Here is an 18,495-nt window from a genome sequence, read left to right on the forward strand (position 1 = left end):
TAATAATAACAACACACCAATGTTTTATCTTAATGAGAATGTTATATAAGATGGATTACATTCCATTATAACACAGAACACCCTAACTGACTAATAATAGATGGTGTGAAAAAAAATATAGGCAAAAGTATAAAATAATATGTTATGCAATGTTAATAAGTGATTCACAATTATAAATATATTGGGCCCTTTTAAGAATTTCAGAAACACCAAAAAGTTTCTTAAGGAACATTGTTGAAATACTAATAAAAAATCTTACACGTATACCTTAATAATAGACAAAATCAGTTAATTAGATAAATAAAATACATATTTTTGGTTCGATTTATTGGACTTAACAGGAACTATAAAAATATATTTTCTTTTTGTCTATGTGATTAAAAAGATAAAAATAGAATAAAAACAATAATTTTCTTCCACATTTGGGCTAGTAGAGCGCTCAAATGAATTTTGTTTTTAGGTAATAAATACATAAATATTAAATAAATTCAACTATTACAAAAATAGTAAATACTGTTAACAAGAAATAGCAAACTTTAATGTTGTTATGTTATCCTTTAGCGTTAGCAGCTACAGGTCTAGATCTCTGTACCAGTCTTTTACGTAAGGATTCGGTGGGTGCATGCTGGGTAGGCCTCAATAGTTGTCGGAAGTCAAACCCTTCTGGCAGTCTATTAATGTCCGGAGGAGTTAACCTTTGAGATACAAATAAGGGAAAAAAGATTTATAAATATTATAAACATTATATTTTCTTGTTACACACAGCTAACTTACCTTAATGGGGAAACCCATTTTGGTTTGTTTACTGGTTGGATGTTATTTGTTTTTGCATTTATTGGGTTCAACCTAAAATATGATTGAATTGAAGTAAAAAAGTCAACAAATTTAGTTTTTTTAATGATAATTTTACCTGTTTTCAGAGTCATATTTATAATTTTCACTCACAAGCTTTTTAATGGCATTGTGCACCAAACCCTTCTGTAAAATAAGAAAAACAATTGTTTAATTAAAATACCAATAACATTAGATGTGGCAATGTAGAATAAAAATTTACCTAATGAATATTTTATTTATTTATTATATATCATACGGTCAAACATGGATGGGGAAATTAATTGAATATGTAGAATAAGAGATAAAATCATTGTCATAAATCACATCATGGAAATTGTACAAAAAAGAAATATTTCAGAAATACAGTCAGGTGTTCAAGATGTTCTTGTAGTACTTCTACAATGTAATAAATAATAATAAATTATTCATCAAAATACTATTGAAATTTGTGTAGGTTCTACTGTACTAGATAGGTATACAAGTTACAAAATATAATGCAAAAATAATTAAATTACAAGGAAATTGAAAAGTTTCTATTCAATTTAGAAATTAAAAATATTATAACTTATAGTCCATGTATGAGTATAATCAATTGAATATTGCCAATATTAATCCACATTAGAATTAAAAATTAATAATGAAATATAGAATAATATAGAGTTTTGTGTTAATTAAAGTTGTTTAAACATAAACACCATTGTATGAAACCCTTCTAAAAACTCCAAGTTTCCATCCAAATGCAACTCGCAAAAAAAAAAAAATAAGTTTTTTAACTAGTAATGTCAATTAGCATTAAAAACCAGATGTAATCAGCATTCTATTACAGTATTATTCATATTTTGTTTCCAATTTAAATTAATAAATAAGACTTTAAACATAATTTTTGAAACTAAAAATTCAGATACTTAAGAAAATTAAACATAATAATACACTGATTGATTCACCAAGCATGCTCAACCCCATTTTTTCCCTTCGACAATACAGTATTCAAATTTTGATTTTTGGAATTACTAATTATACTCAAAGATTACATTTTAAAAATCTTAAGATATTTTGTACAACTTAAATCTTGAGTATTAGGTGAAGGTAAACTGATTACCATTTTGACATTTCATTGAACTACAAATTTAGTTTAGAAAATATATTCAAAAATATAGTATATCAGAATATTAGAGCGATAGAGATTAAATGCACATCGCACTGTAGCCGTTAATTTAATAGTCAACTACGGCAGTAACAATTAATACCTACATTATATATGATTGAGGTTCATATAAAATATTATTATGAAAATAAACATCTTAAGAAAAAAAAAATCAATTTTTTTTAGAATATATTAAATACGCTTACAAAAATCAAGAAATAGATATACATTTTTCACCTAAAATTGACGAAATATGTAAAATATGCATTTTAAATTTTCGATTTTTAAACTCACCATTGTATAACTCGAATTTATAGCTTGATCTGTTATAAATCAAGAGCATTTTATAGAATAATATGCAACTCCTACAACAACCGAGCCCTATTAATAACTAACATTTTCAAATCAATATAACCCTCATATCTTCCAAATCCACTATCATGGACCTATTATCCTTGGTACACAAAGTTAAAGAACTCAAAAACTACTCATTCAAATTTTGTTTTTGATACGTGATAATTATCAGAAAAATTATCCACTGAATAATTTACAATAGATAACTGGTAATCATTTAGAAACAAAAATTTGTATATCCACAGGACACTACCCTTAAAATGAGATTTTTAATAACTATGTTAGCGAAGAAAAAAGGTGGTGAGCATGCTGCTTTTTGAACCATTCTGCATAGAAATACAAATTTCCTAGATGAATAATTCAAACAATTTTTTTTGGTTTATTAGTATTATAATATTATCATTGATTTTTAACATCCGGATATGGCATTCCTATTTTCATTAAACAGCTAACATTTAACCAAGTTAACAATGAGAGACACAATGGTTCTCACTCGCACAAAAACTTTTGAGCAATAAAGAAACTAACATTCAAATAAGAGTAAAATTGTAACAATGTTGCGGTTAACAATATTAATTGTGTTATCATACAGATTACAGATATTTATATAATGCCACATTCATAAGTTCAATATAATAATATTAATGTATATTATATAGACCTATAAGTCTTATATTATATATTTAATATTTAAACCTCCCTTTCAAATACACATTTACACAAATTCTTTATATTATTACCTTAATTATCATATTATTCTAAGTCCTACACAAATAGCGAATACAATTATTATTTGTTTGTTATGAATGACTTGAAGTCTACTTTTCTAATTGCGCACATACTACATGCATCAAATGCATCTAATTGAATTATCAAATTGTACAAGTGCGTACCTGACCAGTTGTATTAAAGTCTTTCAAATTGTTCAAACAAACAGAAATGTTTGTTTTCTTAATGAACTTGAAGAATTCTTTGTTGCGAGCGTGAACCTTTTATTAGTCACGACATATATTATTATGTATAAAAATAATAAATGATAACCATAATAGATTTAACAACAAATACTTACATTTTTTGAGAAGTCGATTAAATGTTTTTCTCTTTCCACTTTTTGTTGTACTTTACACGGCAACACCTTAACACCATTTTGCTGAAAACACATTATAAATAGCATAACAACTAACTAAATTTACAATATTCGTACTACTCACTTGGATATAGGTTTTTTTATTTTCTGCTACAATAACTGGGCTAACTTTATTTTGATTTTTAATGGGATGATCATTTTCTTTGGGTTCCTGCCTGTATATTGGGGCCACTTCACCAACAGGTATTTCTCCTTTTGACTTTTTTTTCTTTTGTCTGGCAAGCCATCCTCTAGTGTGTTTCTGTAATGTTAATGCTCCCCATGACATTTGTTTAGCCAACATAGCTTCCTTATAATGCTTCATCGCTAGCCATCGTCGAACACAACTCTGTACAAATATTATGTGACGTAGCTAAGGACAACAAACAATAAGTTTCATGAGTGTATCAGGAAAACGGAACCAACGGATACCAAAAATGTATTTAGCCTTACTTGTTTTTCATGTAATTTAGTTAAGTGTTCAATATGGTAATACTTTAAGAATACTTTTGTTTTTCCAATTGCCCAGCCATCTAATTTTAGCTTAACCAATAAGTGTCTACAATTATCTCTAGTTGGTGGAACTTTCTCATACAATCGGAATCCTAAAATTGAATACCTATGAATTGAAAATAAATTACAAATATACATTACTTTTATTATTTAGTATTTACAATAATTATAGTGTAATGATTAAAATTAGTTCAAGGAGCATAATTTACCTGCTTATAAAATCTTTAAATAGTAGTCTATGCGAGTATCCATTTCGTCTTATTCTAATTGTTTCCATAACTCCACTGCAGCGCAATTGTGCAACAACTTTAAGAGGATCAAATTGTTTTGGTTGTCGTTGATCGTTTGGTTTGATACAACGAACAAACCTAGGCAAACTTATACCTGAATTGTTACAGCCCATACGGTGTAACAGTTCAGCTAATGAATGTCTAAAATATGTTGCTGCAGTTTGTTGACCTCGAGATTGTGAAGCAAGTCCAACTAACCCTGTAGACGAGTCCTGAAATTAGATGAATATTATTTATTTATTTTTTACATTGTTACAAATTATGAAAGTAAAATATAAATATCATTACTTGAGAATAAAGATTGCCAGTTTTAGTAACCGGACTTTGGAATAATGCTCGAACAGTTTTATTGCTGGATTTTCTTAAGACCTGAATAGCCTCTATAGCTAACAGGTGCCTATTCTTTTCAAGCATCCCTGATGCTTGGTAAGTAACATTACCAGCAAAATGCTTCACTTCAAATTGTAAAGCATTTGATTTTGGTCGTACATAATAATTACATTTTATGTTGCAATGGAATTTTTCTATAAATTAAAAACAATATAAGACATTATATTTATAGAAATCTATAGAAATTTGACAAATTAAAACTTACCGACTAGCGATCGATCTGTTGCTCTAGGAAAACGACTTTCCTCGTCAAGTAATGCCAGTAAGCCCATTGGTCTACTCACAAGCATATCTAATACTGGTCTATTGTCACAAAATCCAACATGTTGAACAGGAACACCCTCTGATTCGTATTCCTAAAAATATATACAATTACAGTGTTATTGTACCGGTAATTATAACTATATACGTATTGGATTTATTTTACTTACCGCTTGTTCCAAAGCAAAAACATGCTGATTAAAAAAATATTGAAGTTGCTCATTAGCAATATTTATACAAAGTTGTTCAAAGGAATTGTACGTAAAATTTTCAAAACCGAAAATATCAAGTATTCCTATCACATTGTATTCTCCTCTGAAAAAAAAAAAAAATGTATTTATTATTTACCTACCTACTTATTATTTAATATTTCCTGATAAGTTCTATTACCTGGTATTATAAAAAGACAATAAACTATTGATCGAGTTAACCAACCAATCAAATAACCGACTGTACAAAGCCCGGGCAATCGCGTCTCGTGTAGCTACAGCTTCTGATACAGAATTATTCCTTTGAATAATCTCACCTCTTGTTACTACACTATTAACACTCAAACATTCTAGCAGGTCTGAACTTTCAATGTCTAACAAACATGAGGCTAAAATAAAGATACATAAGTATATAATGTGTTATTTTAAAGATTATTTTTCAAAAATGCATTATAAAATGTAATAATTACTTCTATGGATTGGTGTTAAATCGATAACAGTACTCTTGTTGTCTGTATTGTTATCAGTGATGATTTCTCCAAATTCTATATCACCCAAGTGCAAGATGGCTGCTAAAATGCAGTATATAGAATTTACTTCCTCGTCCTTGAAACCAACTTGTTCGAAAGCATTTTTCAGTTGAGCGAACTTATCTACATTATTCTGAAATAAAACATACATAATAAAATATATAAAAACCTACCTATACAGAAAACTATAAAGGGTAAATTAGCAAATAGAAAAAAAAAATCCTTACTTGTTTTGTTTTGTTGTCTTGACGGTCAGATGGAAGATAACTATGCATTTGTCGTAGCTCACGATCCAAATGAAACTCTTTGAGCCGTTTATCATGTTCCAACCCATCGTAAATGTAGTAAAAAGCATGGAAATTACTCTCCCTACTGAAATCAAAATAACAACATGTTAAAAGGTATTATAAATTACGATAAAAATGGAAAATTTACTTCGCTTGTTGAATGACTCTGGACTGTTCAAGTAGGTAAACTGACACTCTAGCGCCTTTCAACTGGCCACTTTTGGTCATGCTCAGCTCTAAAAATTTTCCAAATCTTGAAGAATTATTATTAATACCAGTTCTTGCATTTCCGAACGCTTCCATAATCGGGTTCATCTGGAGTATTCTTTGTTCTAGATTTCTGTTTGGTGCCTGTGATAAACACGTATTTAGTAGCAAATAGATTATGATTTTTTGAGACTACATAATTTATTTCAAAACCTAAGATAAGCTTAGGAGATGCCTAAAAAATTATTAATTTTATAATAGTGTTAGAAAAAAGTACCTATAAGCAAATTACCGATTACGTAGGTACCTACATTATACTAAAGTGCTCAAATAAACACAAATAAAAAAAATAATAATATAAAAATAATTATGGCAATCTGTGTACTTTATAAACTTTCTAATTTTCTTACATTACACTTAACATTTTTTATATCACACATCTGAGGGCATTAGTCTTCCCTCTACCCAACCCACTTATATTTGAAAAATATAATGTTAACTACCAGGTTAGTAAAAATGTACTACTTTTTAAATCTCTCTAAGAATCTAGTGAGAAATAAACACTTACTACATTATAGTATTACACATGTGGTTCAACAGCTATAGGAGATTTGGACTCACCTTGCCAAGGTACACGAGTTGTTTGAGCAACAGGTTACCGGATTCAGTTTTTCCGGCACCGCTTTCTCCACTGATCACAATAGATTGGTTGGCCTTTTCATGGAGCATAAACTGGTACGCTGAATCGGCTATTGCAAATATGTGAGGTGGATACGCTGCTCTCATTTGGTTGCAGTATTTCTTTTGCTCCTGTACAGAACTCATATTATATACTTTTTCTATATTTATTATTTAATGATGTGTAAGATTATTTTGATAACTCACCGCTGACGTGTATAATGGAAGCGGCGTAAATGGATTTATGGCTAACAGGATGTCCCCGATGTACGTATAGATGAAATTCATCTGATATCTTTTTTTCAGTTGATTGACTATTCTCTCCTAAATGAACATATTATATAGGAAAAAACATAATTAGTATTTATTAAAAATAGTACAAGTATGGCGAATAATGTATAGTGAATACTATACTATACAATGTAATGTACTATACCTCCGACAAACTGTCTAGCGCGGCTAAGTCGTCGACATAAATGGTAGTGGGAGGATTTTTGCGTTTACTTTTTAGTTTACCATGTTTAGTGGTCACATCGGGATGCTTTTGTACTCTACCGCTGACTTCTCTTTGATATCGTATTTCTGTTTTGAGTTCTTCGCGCACCTGTAAATAGATACTTTAATAGAAAAAATGTTGAAATCAAGAAAAAAAAGTGGGCAAGTGGGTGTCGCTCTGCTGTACAGTAGGTTACAAGTGGGTCACTGTAATGGATAGTGTTAAATTTGATTTCTATGATATAGTACCATTGTATAAGAAAAACGATTCTGAGCGAAGACTGTCAGCCTATTATTGTGAATAAAGTAATTTATATATAACCTATTTACGTGGAATCTTGTTTTAAATTTTCAATCCGTAGATATATAAGTTGAACATTTTATACATTTTTAACATCAAAATAATTATTAAATTTGATACATTCTGTCGAAATTCAAACTTTAAATGCTTATGAAAAAAAAAAAAATTGTGCCTATATATTTTTGATATTTTTCAACTGCTATTGTAACCAGTGGCGTATTTAAGAATTTCAGGATAGGGGCAACACATATTTGCCGCCCCCCTCAACAGTAAATGTATTTACTAATATATTGTATATAATATATATAATAAATATATACTAATTTAAAATTGTAATGTTACATTCAACAAGGAAGGTATAATTAGACATTTAAACAACATTATTGTACCAGTTAAGAGTGAAAAAATATTATAAATAAAATAGTAAATCTTTCAAAATACCTACATGTGTGACGACAAACGAATAATTTGTTAAATAAAAATAAAAATTTGCCGCTCTGGGCAATGGGACCCATAGCCCCTACCTAAATACGCCCCTGATTGTAACAATATATCAAGGACCTTGTATTATATTTACCCAACAAATACAAATTTATTGACAATCATAGAAAAAAAACTAAAAAAAATTGAAAACTGAAAATGTCCGTAAACAGCTCAAAATAAGTTTAAATATTTTGAAAATGTTATGGTATATAGAAAATATTAATATAAACATTCAGTCAAAATTTCATGTATCTACGGTAATTTTTTTTTTAGAGTTATACCAAAAACTAAATCGATTTTGCGTAAAAATTCCCGTTTTCTTTTGTTTTTCACGGCGCTTTTGAAAACTGGCTACTGGAAAACTATTGGGCATTTTAAATTTTGACCTCCCCAAGCACCAACTAGATTCACTTTCTTATCAGAAAACATACTATTGAAGAAAATCTAAGCACTTTTACTGTCATAAAAGGTGATGACGGACAAAGAAAAATTTTTTTTTTTTTAAATCACATCATTGTAAAATCAATACATTCAACGCTCAGAATCTAAAATGTTGTACTTAATTAAAAAATAAGATTTATTGATATAAATTATATACACATATAGGATGACACCAAGCATGCTCACTCCCATTTTAAAATGTGAAAATATTCGCACTACATCGTGAAATTTGAGTCTCTGATTTTTGCAATTAATTAACATTATGTATAATATATAAATATAAATATTGATAATAAATATAACTAATGTATCACACGGCACGTACCCTGTGAATGCACTTTGACCCGTGAACGACGAAAGGGTCGTGTATGAGTAGGGCGGTGGTCGGTCGCTGTTCGAAATCTTTGATCAGACATCTGGCCACGAAGTGCGTCAATTTGGGCGCATCCGGTCGAGCCGACAACGGCAAGACAGGTGGCGGTTCCCGCGGTATTTGAAATAAAGCCCTCATTGGATGCAATCCACTGAGCGGAGGATCTCCAGTAGCTAATTCTATAGCCGTTATGCCCAACGACCATACATCACATCTACTGTCGTAGGACGAATCCCGTTGTTGTTCGCAAGCGATCACCTGGAAAATAAATCAAGTGATTAATTATTATTATATCCACGCTTCAACATTATTATTATTGGTACGTCAGAACCGATATAAGACCAACAGGAGGGCTATATTTTGTTGGAAAACAATTATTGTTTAGAACGTAAAGTTTCAGAAAATAATTTTTATTAATTGTATTTATCTGGATCTTTTTTTTTCTTGTGGTTTCGTGGTACCGACCATCGACGACGTTGCCAAAACTTCTTGCGAATTACTCCGACAACGCCGCCATCGTTTATTTATTAATTAGTGACATATTATACAACAATTTACGAAACTCTCAGGAAGCCGGAGACTACTTTCTAGTTTCCATATATCGATCGTTATTATATATGTGAAGACTCCGGGAAATATTAATTTAGATCTGTACTCTGTAGATACTTATTGATTTTAAAATGTACTTTGTTGGATTACCTAGTATTAATTCAGAAACGTATATTGTCAGAAAAGTATTTGTTATGTGTAGTAAGTAGTGGTAGTGGTACTTCAACCTAACCTATACCGTAAGTCAATAATATCCATTTTCCTCGAAAATAAGTTTCTAAACAAAAACGCGATTCCGACAAAATATTGTTGAGTATATTTTGTTTCGCAAAAACATAATATATTCCCAACAGAATATTTGAATTTTTTTTTATGATATTTTGGATAATGATTGTTAAATATAAAGGTTAAAAACCCACGATGTTATGTATAATATGCAATTTTAAAGTATATACACTATACATGTTCATATTTTATTCTATGAAGTTATCTATACACCTATAATCATCTAATCAATTAAAAATTGATGATTACAGCATCAATAATTAATGGTAAACATGTGTACACTATATAAGGAGACGGTGTACACAAAAGTGAAATTCGATTAAGAATTATTATTTTGACATGATGATCTCTTCGAATTAAGTATATATTAAATATTATAATCTCTATGGTTGAATTTTCTAATAATTATAATATGACGGCGTCTAAAAAAAAACTGTTTATTTAAATGCTGATTATTATTTTTGCCATCACAAATTGCCAGTAAACTTTTATTAAAATTAAATTATAGGAAGTATAGACATAGTGTAGCGCATTGCTGTATCGTTATCGTCTTAATAAATATCGAAATAATCCATGTACGATGTACCACCTAATACAAATGCTTTATTATTTCTCTTTTCATCGTTAAATCACCAACCACGAACAATTCATTAAATTTTTGATCAAAAAATTCTAAAATAAATCAACTTTTTATAAAAATACAAAAAGGCACAAGTCAAGGAATTAATGTGTCTCGCTTTTGGGCCGAAACAATAAAAATCTATAAATCTATAAATAACGTTGTGAAAACACCTATCTATATTACCAAATATTACTCTGTCTTACTATATTTTATTTTAGGTATACTAAGTGTATTGACATTTTACTTTATTTTATCTTATTATATATGGTTGATTGTATTTTATACCATTAGTACCATCATTATCACTGTTATAAATACTATGCGCCAGACACAAATAAAAATTAAAAAATTAAAATAGTGAAAAAATAAATGTACAGATAATCTATAAAAATGGGTAAGGCCAGGCTACAAAGTCTTATAGAGTCTAATCTAGGCGATATATTCGATAGTTACAAGTGCCAAATACCCTCAACTGTTTACGGTTTGTAAGAGGATTTACATTTGTTGTCTTCGTCTTGCACTCTTACAAGTGCATAACATAATATTAACATAGTAAATTTAAGTTCAAAAGTTCATGTTTAGTTTCGTTATAGTTTTAATATTAAAGTGAACTATATAATATATATTATATAATATCATCAACATTGTCCATGATTTGTTGGAGGTCCATTCATTCAAAATGTTCATTGTAAAGCGAGTTATAAAAATGTAAACAATTTTTCGAGTACATATAGATACATAGATCTATGCATTTATTATTTCAATGGTCAATTGGAATTAATGTATATAGATTATAGGTACTACAGTTTAATAACAACGTATAGAGGTTGTTCACCTACATTTCAGTCGCCGTTTTAATGATCAGCAACGTATGGTATTAATTAATTTTTAATTAATGAAAAATAATAATATATCTTACACCTGTTACATATTTCAAAACCGGTCAGTGCACCATTTTACGCGGCGTTTATAGGTACACGTGAGTTTCTCTAAACCATCATGAGGTATCGCGCACTAATGATGTATCAATGTCCACATTTGACGATAATGAGTTATTGACGAGAATACATGAGCGCGCGCGTAGTTAAATAAATCATGACTAGATATAAACCTTTTTCTAAATTGTCAATATGTAATCTGCGACGAAAAAAAAGTATATATATCTTAAATAACTTCGTAAATATGTGTAATGATGTGAAATATGATGTGAAATATGTGTAATGAAAATAAAGTGTTAACTCCATCCACCGACAAATTAACAAATTATATAGGCACACCTACCTTTACTTAGATACTATATATATCGGCAGGCTTGTCGCTAGGGCACAAGCAAGTCATGCGTTGCTTTAGGGCGGCATACAATTTTAAATAAATTGAAGGCGGCAATAAATACCCTTAAAGAAGAGCGGCATTAAAATTTTTGCTTTAGGGTGGAAATTATCTAACGAGTGCCTGTTTATCGGAACTATATCTATTACAGCCGTAAACTATTAGTCTAAAGTACTAGACTATTAATAATTGTATGAACTAACCAACTTATAGGTACCAACTTCAATTAAATTTCCAAATATCAGGTAATTTTATTGTTTATTTATAGCAACATATAGTACATATAGCAATTTTTATGTACATTGTAATTTCATATATTTGTAAAGTGTCGTAGATTGTGTATTGTATTATATTGATTTTATTGCAGTTTGTATAATTGGTATATAGGTTTATATACCATGTATATTTTATCAGTTTACATTTCGACTATTTGGAAAAAGGTTAATTTTGTCGCAGTTTACCATTTTCCGAACCAGAAGGGGGGGGGGGGGTACCAAAGGTGACAAAAGTGGGTTTTGCCTATGACAAATGTCAAAAGTAAATTAATATTTGAGGAATTCTTTAGATAGTAGGTACTTGACATTTGTGGGTAGGTATTTAAGCTTTAAAATTAATTATGTCATTAAAAGACATCTTCGGCGACTGGTCGGAATACTAACGAATACAACTGGTAGGTACTCGTATGATTTTTGCCCGAAAACATACCTTCGAGTTTGAGTATCAGTAATTTAGGGAATTTTGAAGACACGTAAAAATCACAAGGAATACGCGACGTCACGAAGATAATATTTTAATGATTAAGAATAATAATCTAAATAATCTGAAACTTCAAGGAAACAGATGTCCGAATATATAGTAAAAATAAACAGGCATTATGCACATTATAAGTTGAAAATTGTTATACCTAATTATGTACTTATTTTATTAAATTAATTGATTTCTATAACATTTGACTACAAAATGTGTACGATTAGATCAGGTTATTCAGTGATTTTTTTTTTTACCAAACATCAGTATATTATACTGTATTACCGTTATACACTTATATTTAGGTGTACATGGAAGAATTCGGCAACGGAACGTACAAGAAAATCGTAGTATTGCGCACACGACCTACCTATTTATAGAGGTACTTGCGGTAAATGGTCACGAATCTTTTCATTCGAATTTTGAGAGAATCTTTGGGTGCTGACAGTAGTTATTCACGGTCGATTATATATGGAGGACGCGATATATTGTTAATATTATTATAATTTATTGTGTATAATAAACTATGCTGCATATTATAATAATAATTTATAATATAGGTGTTCCTACTATATACACACGCGCATCAGCAGGTCCGCGAAAGCGATGAGCAATTTTCACTCAATTATCCCATCAGACAGGTTCGAGAGAACTGCAATGTAGCCGATATTCAAATGGACGACACGCACGCGATATGAATCATGGAAGATATGTATTTTGTTTTTACAGCGGTCTTAACAGCGGTAAAAAAACAAAATAGATACAAGTCTCTCGCCGCTGCTGCAATTTGCAGTTCGCCTGCAAGTCATATATTTTGTCTGTATACATAATAATATACCGCCATGAAACGTGTAAACGACGACCGTTGTCGAAAGTAGGCACGAACGAAAAACGTAGAAAAAATTTTGTTTTTGAAAATTATGTATTATAATATTATGTATATGTAAACCGGATAGCCGCGGCTGTCTTGTGTGAGACGGTACAGTGCTGCTGCTGCCGCTGCACCGGTCCTGTCCCCCGTAGGTATATTAATAACCGTCGGCTAACCTAACCTACTGGTCGTACCTATCAAAATAATATTCTACATGGCGAATGATAAGATACGAATAACGGAATATTATATTACATTAATAATAATACATAATATGGTATAATATAATATATGCACAGCTGTTATATAGGCGCTATATTATACCTGACATCTCTGCTGCAGTCGGAACTCTCAACTATCGTGTTCATAACGATAATTGTTTAATGCAAATATGTGGCCGAGATTGACCCTCTCACCGACGGCCGCGGTGTTACATTATATGTTAATATATTAGCAGCGAAACCCGAAAAATATAAGGAAACCAATTATACAGTAGGTATATTATAATACCTACGTGCTTGTGACGGACCAGCGGATTTCTTTTTTCCCTCTGTGTCTCTCGAAAAGTTTTTTATATTTTGACTTATTTCTGTCTTTTCTCTACGACTTACGCAACGACTCGCCGCCGCAGCCCACTGTATATTATTATATACGACTGTGGGTTCGCGTGCAAATAATTCACCAGTGATAACCTATTTACTTGACGAATATTATATTATATTATAGATAGATACTGACGTACTGTACTGTGATTATTGTTATCCAAGGCATAAGCGTGCGCAGGGGGGATGCCGGGTATGCCATGGCATCCCCGGTAGAGTTATCATAACCATATAGTTTATAGTTGTAAATGTTTTGATTATAAATTAGAACCATGAACTAACATAGTTCATAGAATCTTATTTCAAGAATTTAAATATTTTGATTATTTTTGTATATTATTGAGACGAAATCAAATATTAACTAGATTTCATAATTATATTTTCATAATCACCACAAGTATCTATATATAATAAAATTATAATATTATAGTTGAAATCAAAATCCACTATTTTCGTGAGAATTGCGGGTTTTGTCACCAGAACACTCAGGCCCATGCGGTATTGTTTATTTTCATACTATCAAAAATAAAATAATTTCGATTGCTTTGATTATCATTTTTTGTCATTATTTTATTTATATAATTATAATTTGATCAAATGTCTATAGGTTTTTATACTGTTACATTATTGGTATGAAATCATAGTACAAATTGTTCAAATTAAAATATCTAAAACCAATAAATAAGCTAAATAAAATGCATGTTAATATCTTTTCGCATTATATGGCAAGTTATTTGTACCAGTTAAGAGTTTTTGGGGGGTTATTTTTTTGTATTGAGCTACGTAGGTATATTTGAAAATACCGGCATACCCTGCGAAACAAGTCTGCGCACGCCTATGATCCAAGGCACGGGGGAGTTAGTGAAAACGACGTCGACGACCCTGGCATCGCAGCGGCCATGAGTACCAAATGGAATGGAAAATGAAACGGCCGAGCGCATAATATAGTGAATTGGTAGAACGGTTTCTTCCGCGCGCGGACTTGATCGCTAGTCGACCAAATACACGAAGGCCACAACGCGTCGGTGCATATTCAATACCCCCTTGAATTATTGGTCATAAAATCAAAATTTTATATTATTTTATAGTGTATTAATGTTACTAATTTATTTTTATTTAAAAAGGTTGAAAACCTTTAAGCCCGGCATCTATGGCCATTAGCTGTTTGTAGAGTTGTATTGTGGTGGTGGTAGGGTTTGGAACGGTGAGTTTTTACACGTGAGCGTTTGTGTTTGGCAGAATTTAAAAATGGGCACTCGTAGGTATCTGCCATGTCCGGGTGGGGGATGGTGGCCTTTCTCTCCGGACACCGTGTCGTCCAAAGAAAAATGCCACCCGTAGCTGGGATCGAACTGGCATCGGTGCACGTTGCAACCGACGCCTTAGTCCGTTCGGCTACTCCGTACCCCAATATATTATATTGTTATGTGAACAAGTCAAAGAGTTTCAATATTTAGGAGTCAAGTAGTAAACATAAACACCAAACAACATGCATAATGAAATCCAGTTAAGAATAAGTAATGCAAACAAAGCCTATTTTGCCATAAATAAGATGCACAGCTTTACTGCTTAAGGCTACTCTCTTAAGCTACAAAATATAAACCGTTATAGTAAACCTCCTATTTACGACCAATAGTAATGTAAGCATGGTCTACATTTCTACAACACAGGGAGTCGAAGAGAAGCTATATACTCGCACATTCGGAAGAAAAGTTTTACGGAAAATTCACGGTCCTGTTCAAAACCAAAATGGAGAGTATGAGATGAAAAAATTATGATCTAGGGAGGTTATATAAATATCTAAATATATAATTGATGCAGAAGTTTGGTAGAAGCGTGCAATACGCTTTAAAGGCTGTGTAACACTAAAAAAAGAGAAAATAAGAAATATTGTTTAGTTTAATTTTTAATAAAAACAAAACGCAGAGAAACAAGTTTGTATTTGTATATACTGTTTGTCTATAGTGTACAATCAAATTATATTTCTAATATAGGTGCTGATTTTTTTCTTTATCATAAGTCGTAATTTATTTGAAATCTAAAGAAAACAACGAATGATGTTATTTTCAAGACGATTTTTATTCACTTAGTTAACAGTTTATATGAATATATATGGTATTAAATGCGTTAAACACTCTAGGAATGTACAAAGAAAGATGACTTCATCGAAGTAAACTATTTGAACCCTGAATGGAAAATTGACGATATCTGTTTTTTTTTAAGGGTCATTCAACTTTCACTATTTAAGTAAATTCCAAGAAATCGCTGTTCCTTTTTGTGAACGTTCAGTGCATATTATTGGTTGACAATATTAAATATAACTTATAAGTCAGAAAACCACGCATTTAAAAGATTATCATTAGGTAATACAAGTATATGAATAAGGGATGTTCATTTATTATTCATTGTCTTTTTAAATAGAGAAAGCATTAAAAAATCACCCTAACCAGTAACCTAGAATCGTCGATTTAATCACGTTTTACAGAAACACAAAAAAATCACAAGTCATTAAATATATAATAAATAATGTGTTTCATGATTCACAAAAATAAGGACGATCGTTAAAATAAAATGTTTTTACTCTTTAACATTACTCATAGATACTATAGGTAAGAATATTATTCGACGATCAAATTTGATACACATGAAAATTGTTTATTGTTGTATTTTAGAAAAAAATCTTACTGACCAGAAAATAAGTTATTTTTGGGAGGGAATTGGCGTTGTCAGTTTACATTAATATGCATATACATTATTTAATTTATGTACAGTGTGGGATTATCATCACGATTATTATTCAATAGAAATTCAACATGTTTTTTGAATCACGTAGTTTGCGAAGAGATAAAATCGATAATGAATATAGTATTTAATAAATATTACATATCATGTAATATATCATGTACAATTAAGTACCTACTAAATAACGATGGTTGATGAATTTATTATTTTTAAATTTTGTACCGATATTATAAGGATGTATACACTTTCTTTATGATTAATTTATTAACACGATGTAATATGATAGTATTATAATATTAATACCATGAACGATATGAATAAACCTATTAATGAAATTACAAACGGATTCAAATGATTTCTACAAACATAATTACTTCAAAGGAAACGATAATACTTATGTTTTTCGTAACGAATTTTTAAAATAGCTATACTCAGAAAAAGGACGATTTAATAAAAATAACATAATAAAATAATTAAAGTTTGAAAAATTAAATTATTTTATTATGTTTTAATTATGAATAATTTTTTTTAACAAATAATAGTCCTAATAATGTACCTAAATAATGAATACTTACATTTTCAAATGTTATAATGAATTTATTGAACTTTTCTAATCTCATACTTAGTTAAAAAGAAACAATATTATAATTAGATAATAAATGCCCTTCTTATATATATCTTAACTCATAAATAGTATAAATTAGATCACACGCAATCCCAATAATATAACATTTAACTATATATTATAAGCCACGAACTAATTCAAAAACAAATTTAAAAAATAAAGGTGGTTCCAAAAAGGAAAATTATAAAGAACTTGTTATGTACCTACTATATTTAAGTAATTTTTATACAAAATTTTCTATTTTGATTATTCTAAATACATTTTTCTTTCAGAGAATAATTTATTTAAATTTAATAAAAGTGAAAACATTCTATATGGTTTAAAAATAAATTATTCTAAAAAAAGCACAGGTCAAAAATGCATTGATTATATAAGACCTAAATCGTTTTGTTCTCTAAAGAGCAAATACCACATTTAATGTTAATAAATATATGTCATTCGTTATTATGTGAGCTATTATCATTGGCACAAATAGGTGGGGGCTTGGGGGAGGAGATGGCACGTGCGTTTTGTATTTTATTCACACATAATATTATGTCATACATATTATAATATTGTGGTTGATCACGTGTGTTTCAAAAAGATATAACATAAAATGTGTAAAATCGTATTACTTGTGGTTTATAATATGAACTAGCATATTAACAATTAATAATTATATATAATAACAATAATACTAACTATTATAATACACAGTAGGTAGGTACCTAATGGTTTTGCTGTTATAAATATAAATTATACATTATAACGAAGACTACAGTGACTTAATACAACGTCATATTTTAGCTGGATGTGCGTTATTATAACGCTAAAGACGTATAAAAACTGAATGCATAGCTGTACAGAATTTCCACCTTACGTATACCACGATGGATACTTGAGATAACAACGCATCGATTTTAAAATGTTAAGCTTTACAATATTGCCCATGACGCGTACCGTTCACATGCTTATTTGGTATTTGGAAAAAACATTGTAAAATAATGTATGATATTATGTGGGTGTCACCTTTTTATATCCATCATCCATACATGTAGGACTTTTCAAATTCTGCCCTTGTAAGCAAATCAAATCATATCCACGCATACATTATATTTTATAATATTTCATAGACAACGATACACGGTAGTGGATCCTGAGAATAAGAGGCTTTCAGTTATTTTCATCCCTATCCGGAAGGAGTACAATCTTCAAGAATCAAAATATC

The 18,495-nt window shown here is 30.0% G+C and overlaps 1 protein-coding gene across 3 annotated transcripts in view; it reads right to left on the minus strand.

The window, feature by feature from the left end:
* LOC100159531 (myosin 3) overlaps positions 1–18,495 on the minus strand; it is a 35,816-nt gene continuing 17,321 nt past the window's right edge. For 2 of the 3 annotated variants that reach the window (XM_001944164.5, XM_008186878.3), the window contains 19 exons: positions 8,869–9,174; positions 7,260–7,427; positions 7,031–7,147; positions 6,767–6,955; positions 6,087–6,289; positions 5,879–6,023; positions 5,592–5,784; positions 5,303–5,510; positions 5,083–5,227; positions 4,857–5,007; positions 4,550–4,785; positions 4,181–4,473; positions 3,912–4,077; positions 3,544–3,831; positions 3,402–3,482; positions 3,226–3,321; positions 911–978; positions 775–846; positions 1–695 (listed from right to left, as the gene is read on the minus strand). In XM_001944164.5, coding sequence (XP_001944199.2) covers positions 551–695; positions 775–846; positions 911–978; positions 3,226–3,321; positions 3,402–3,482; positions 3,544–3,831; positions 3,912–4,077; positions 4,181–4,473; positions 4,550–4,785; positions 4,857–5,007; positions 5,083–5,227; positions 5,303–5,510; positions 5,592–5,784; positions 5,879–6,023; positions 6,087–6,289; positions 6,767–6,955; positions 7,031–7,147; positions 7,260–7,427; positions 8,869–9,174 — 3,270 coding nt within the window. In that variant the 3' untranslated portion in view covers positions 1–550. The remainder of the gene's footprint in view (positions 696–774; positions 847–910; positions 979–3,225; positions 3,322–3,401; positions 3,483–3,543; positions 3,832–3,911; positions 4,078–4,180; positions 4,474–4,549; positions 4,786–4,856; positions 5,008–5,082; positions 5,228–5,302; positions 5,511–5,591; positions 5,785–5,878; positions 6,024–6,086; positions 6,290–6,766; positions 6,956–7,030; positions 7,148–7,259; positions 7,428–8,868; positions 9,175–18,495) is intronic. The other variant, XM_003245896.4, reaches the window with a different exon arrangement.

The sequence above is a fragment of the Acyrthosiphon pisum genome, chromosome A1, assembly GCF_005508785.2.
Source record: "Acyrthosiphon pisum isolate AL4f chromosome A1, pea_aphid_22Mar2018_4r6ur, whole genome shotgun sequence".
NCBI lineage: Eukaryota > Metazoa > Arthropoda > Insecta > Hemiptera > Aphididae > Acyrthosiphon > Acyrthosiphon pisum.